This window comes from Elephantulus edwardii, unplaced genomic scaffold (genome assembly GCF_000299155.1).
Source record: "Elephantulus edwardii isolate Elephantulus edwardi_28Jun2011 unplaced genomic scaffold, EleEdw1.0 scaffold00167, whole genome shotgun sequence".
NCBI lineage: Eukaryota > Metazoa > Chordata > Mammalia > Macroscelidea > Macroscelididae > Elephantulus > Elephantulus edwardii.
In genome coordinates this window covers 78,985-84,805 of record NW_006399917.1, presented here as the reverse complement: position 1 = coordinate 84,805, position 5,821 = coordinate 78,985, and the positions used below count along the sequence as shown (strand labels likewise).

The window sequence follows — 5,821 nt, the reverse complement described above, 5'->3', positions numbered from 1 at the left end:
CCCCCTACCCCCAAATATAATCCACTCTGCAACCCTCTAAAAGTATTATATTTTAGGGCATTATTTTTATCGTAGGAGTATGCAATGAGGGTTCCAGTGAACTTTTTTAAAGCTAGAATGTTGTAACGTGTTCCTTGACCCCTAATATAACCTACCATTTATTTCATACCAAATAACATGTAAAAGCTTAAAACTGAAATCCTTTCAACTGCACCAGTAAATAACATCATGTTAAAGAAAAGATTGAAGTTGTCAAGGATTTAATTTTCTTTGGGTCAACAATCAAAACTAATGAAAGCAGCAGTCAGGAAATAATTATGTGTTTCATTGGGAAAATCTGCTGCCAATTTAAAATAAAAATCCACTGTTGTGGAGTTCACATGTTCAGTACTGACAAAAAGCAGAACATTTTTGAGAGTGAATCTGACTGGTTTTTGGGTTTGCTGCCAAAGTTTATGGTACTTTCTGAGTTAAAGAAAGATACCATCTGATGTTAGCAATGAAAATGTAATTATAGTCTACTTGCTTTCTATTTTAGGTCCTCTTACTGCTGGATTGTGCGTGATACAAGACCCCATTTTATTTGAGGTACACTTTCACTTTTGCCTGTCAGGATGCCCAGGAGAAGGAAAAACAGAGGAAGTTTATCTCAAAAGACTGCAGGCTCTCAGAAGGTTGTTGTATCCCGTGTTGCTAGTAATGTGGAGCCAGCCACTACCCTTCCTCGCCAGCCGGAGATCCCAGTTGACCCGGACAACCTCGTCACCAGTATTTCAGAGATGTTTTCTACTCTCGATCCTGATGTAGTCTATATGGTACTTTCTGAATGTGATTTCAAAGGTGAGAAAAATCTAACCTGAATACTTTGCATCTTTAGAGAACAACAAACTGCCTTTTAATTTCTTCTTTATTCATCATGTATTGAGGTCTTCTTGGTAAGGTAGTAAGTTTGATATGATGGGTGAAATGAAGAAGAACAGAAAGCATGGTTTCTGATGTTGGAAATGTATACTTTAAAATTTAAGATGCATTTACAGGTGTTTGCATTCCATTCCACACATTATTCCCACCCCCTTTCTTGAGTGGGATGAGGGAGCTATGGTGGCATCGTCCACACTATTTATTAATTCAGAGAAGGTACCTTTCTGGTGATTTGATGCCATCAGTGGTTCCATGAGAAGAAGATGGACAATCTCCTCCTGTACACCTTACAGGAAAAAACTTCCTGTAGGGCCAGCTGTGAGTCAGTTTTGACCTGACGGCAGTGAATTTGGAGTTTCTGGAGAAGAGGTTGAGGGAGTTTTGGTGGAGTAGTTTATAGCGAATTGAACTGTTAACCCAAAGGGCTGGCTTTCTATCTTTGTAGGCTAACCTCTGAGGGTTTCATTGTCTTCACTGTGACTGACAAAAAGAATAGCATGTAGCTCATCTCTCATTGCCGCTGGATCAGTTCTGCCTCTTAACTGACCCTCCAGCAGGTTGTCAGGACTGGAACGTCGTATGGGGAAAAACTGTCCTTTTTCTCGCTTGGAGCCCCTGGGGCATTCAAACTGCCAGAGAAGGTTGGCTTATGTCAACAGAGCCAACGATGTAGTTCATAAGACATTTTTTTTTCTATAATTGATATTTTCCTATGGTATAAAGTCTTTGATATGGCAAGTTATTAGCAAATTGTTTAAAAGTATGTTTATTAACCAGAGTTCTCAGAACTTACTCCCATTGCTGTCGACTTTGAACTGACTCATAGCTGACCCTCCAGCAGGTTTCTGAGGCCATAAATTGCATGGAAGGAGATTACCCATCATTGTCACTGGAGGATTTGAATGGCCAGAGAGGCACAGGGTTTGGGTTAAGAGTCCAGTTCCCACAAGGATGGTTGTAGGAGTAAATTTTTAAAAAAAATTTATTATTTTTTTGTGTGTGTACCAGCAAATTGGATCTGACTGGTACAGGAGGAGATTGCCTCTTCTCCAGCAGAGCATCTGGTGGATTTGAACTGCATGCCTCTGAGATTGCAGTGAAGCTTCTTGCCACTAGGCCACCAGAGCTCCCTAAGAGTAAATTTAATGTTGATGCTTATGAGTGTAAAATTCTAGATTTGGAAAGTGTTGGTAATGTGTGATGTATTTAAAATTTCAGTCATTTTGTGTTTTCTGATGTGTTGTGAAAACTCAGTGTCTGCTGTCCAGATAATTCTAAGAAATCATAGTTTCAGAATTTTCTAAGTGTGGATTCAAAGTTTTAAATTTCTAATTTTAAAGAGTATTTGTTGCTTTTACACTAACAAAGCAATGAGAAATTGTTGGAAAAATTATCACATTCATATTCTAATTAAAAAGTACTTTTCCCTCCCACAATATCTTTTTCAGACCTTGCTCATAAATATTTTAAATTTTGTGTAGTATAAATAGTATCAGTAAAATTTTATATTTTGCTTTACCTTATGCAACAGCATTTTAACAATTTTCTAATATTCTACTGTGTTCTGATTTATTTATCTCTAAGTAAGTTTTCCACAAAGGATTAATGTTTAAGAGAATTTCTTGATGTGGATATTTTTCTCCTTCTTTTGGCTTCATAGTTTTAGAAGTTTTGTTCTTTACTGTTGTTGCTATGTTATTACATGCCATTGTGTTGGAACTAATTTATAACTGACCCTCCTGTGGGTTTTCAGAGTCTGTAGACTGCTCATTTTTCTCCCTTGCAGCCATCTAGAGGATTGGAACCACTAGCCTTTAGCTTGACTGTGAAGTTCCTTCTCTCTAGGCGACCTCTTCAAATTGTACTGAAAGAGATGGCACCAATTTGCAGTATCATCAGCCCTGTACAGACATGAGTTTTCATTGTAGCTTTTCAGTATTATGAAGCAGATTTTTTTTTTCTGTAGCATGGAAGATTTTGGTAGAAGGAAAAGTATAATTTTGCTAACTTTTTTAAATTAAATGGGCTGTAGACATGTGTGTACATACTAGTTCATTAGTTTGTATGTAAAATATTTATTTACTTAGGCATTTTTTAAATCATTATTTTAATATATTTGAGCCATCTGTGTCGGGATTTGTAATATGTTGTTGTTGTTATGTGCCGTCGAGTCGCTTGGGACTCATAGCAGACCTGTGTACAGGAGCCCTAAACCCTGCTCTGTCCTGTGGCAACCTCATTGTCTCTGAGACACCTACTACCATTACCCAGTCACTGAATCAGTCCATCTCATCGAGGGTTTCCTCTCCTGTGCTGTCCCTCCACTCTCCCAAATATGATGTCCCTTTCCAAGGACTGGTCTCTTATTGCAACATGCCCAAAGTATGTCTACGAAGCTTCAGAATCCTTGTCTCTAAGGAGCAGCCTGGCTTCACCCTCTCCAGGACAAACCCGTTTGTTCTAGCAGTCCATGGTATATTCAACACTCTTCAGCACCACAGATCGAAGGCATCAATTCTCTATCATCCCTAGTCACTGTCCAGCTCTCTGATGCATTATACACAATTGTGAAGACTAGAGCCTGTATCAGGTACACCTTAGTACTTTGGAGAGGTGCCTCACAGCTGACTTTCCTAGTGCAATTTGTCTTTCGATTTCCTGGCTGCTGGTACCAAGAGTGTTGACCATTGGGCCAAGCAAACTAAAACTGTTAACTATCTCAATCTCTTCACCATCCATACTGATGCTGCCAACTGGCCCAGTGGTGAGAATCTTTGTTTTCTTGATGTTGAGCTTCAATCCATATTGAAGGCTGCAGTTCTTCTGCAGCAAGTGCTTCAGGTCCCCCTCAGGTTCAGCAAGCAGGGTTGTGTCATCTGCACAACACAGGTTGTTGATGAATCTTCCACAAATCCTGATGCCACATTTCTCCTCGTGCAGTCCAGCGTCCCGGATGATCTGTTCTGAATACAGATTGAAAAGGTATGGAGACAAAATACATCCCTGCCGGACCCCCTTCCCAAATTTGAACCATGCAGTGTCTCCTTGCTCTGTTCTGACAACTGCCTCTTGGTCCAAGTATAGGTTTCACATAAGCACAATCAAACGTTCTGGGATTCTCATTCTTCTCAGAGTCAGCCACAGCATGTAATATAATTGTTGTTAAGTGTCGTCTGGTTGAAATCCCTCCAGTGGATTTTTCGAGGTTATATATAACATGAGAAGAGATCATTTTATCTTTCTCTGGAGGAGCAGCTGGTAGATCTCAACCACCTGCCTTTGAAGTTGGGAGCTCAACTCCTTATCCATTAGGCCACCAAGACACCCTTTTGTAATACAGAGATATATCTTAATCTTTTTTAACCTATTTGAACCTGGTGCCATTTTTTTTTGTTTGTGTCACATGCTGTTTATTTTATTTTGTTTGAGCTCTTTGTGTAAATCCTATAGATTTTCCCCATAGGAATGGCTCTTCTCTTAGCTTTATTTTCTTCCCCACTCCCATCTTTAAGACTTCTGCCCTTTGTGGTTACTTTAATTCCCTAACTAGTTTTTCTGCCAGCTTAGCCCCTTCCTTCTCCTTCATTTTTCTTCTTAAGGGAACATTAATTGGGTGCTTAATTGGTGCCAGGTCTTGTTCACAATATTTTCTCATAGATTTGTTTACTTAATCCTCACACCAACTGTATAAGGTAGGGATTTTTATCCTCCTCATACTACAAATGAGAAAATTGACTTATAATTGAGAGTTTTAAGTGTCAAAGCCACCAAGTAGGAAAGATAGTGTGTTCTCCACACCCAGAGCTACTCTAAACCCTGTTCTTTTTTCAAGATTTAACTTTCTTAGAACTAAACACAACATAAAAGATAAATACCTCAAAATACGCCTAAATTTCAAATGCTTGAGTTTAAAAAAAAATGACTCCCCGTCTGTGTCTGACAAAGTATAAAGAGCTCAGCATTGGAATCAGATATCTCAGTCTTGACTCTGTCACTGTATTTGTGACTTGGAGAAAGTTCGTGTAGTCATTGAATTTTCTTTTCTTCATCTATTTGATAGCACATTATACTTCGCAGTAGTATTTGAGGATTTGGTGAAGTGATATGCATAATCTAGCCCGAAGTTTATACATGGGTATTATTACTGGTCGGTCCTCTTCAAGTTTTTTAGAAAATAAAATTATTATTAACCTGATCTGCAGCGCCCTCCCTTTTCCACCCAATTTTCCATTCTAGTTTTAGCTCTTTCTCTGATTTATCTTACTATCATGTGCCCACATATCAACTAATTTCTCTCTTTTCCCCTTACACCTACTTTTTGCTGTTATGACTGGATTTCCTTTTGCCCTTTGACAACCTTCTTTATATTCTTCCATCTCAGTTCACATTTTATGCGAAATCTTTCCTTACTTTCCTATAAGCTGCAATAGCATTTTGACACTATTGAAAATGCATGTTAATCTTTTATCATACTACATTATAATGCATTTATCTCCTAATGTAGTTTTGTTTAGTGCCTCCCACTAGAAAGCAAAGATTTTTAGGGTAATTAAAAGTGTATACCTTATTTTGTCTTTGAACTTGTTTGGTATGTAGTAAACCTAAAACCAAACTTACCGCCACAAGTCAATCATAACTTATAACCTTATTGTACAGAGTAGACCCACTGCCCAAAGTTTCCAAGTCTGTGAGTCCTTGTTAGAGAAGATTGCCACATCATTCATGGTGTGGCTGATGGGTTTGAATAGCTAAACTTTCATTTAGCAGCCAAGCATGTGACCACTGTGCTACCAGGTCTCCTTGCATGTGACCATTGTGCTACCAGGTCTACTTTTTTATCCCATAACATTTGATTGTGCTAATGAGAAACCTATACTTGGACCAAGAGGCAGTCATCAGA

The 5,821-nt window shown here is 38.6% G+C and overlaps 1 protein-coding gene across 1 annotated transcript in view; it reads left to right on the top strand.

Moving 5' to 3' along the window:
* The first annotated feature begins 614 nt into the window (after positions 1-614).
* Positions 615-5,821, top strand: part of N4BP2 (NEDD4 binding protein 2) — a 66,360-nt gene continuing 61,153 nt past the window's right edge. The window contains exon 1 of the mRNA XM_006895417.1: positions 615-840. Coding sequence (XP_006895479.1) covers positions 615-840 — 226 coding nt within the window. The remainder of the gene's footprint in view (positions 841-5,821) is intronic.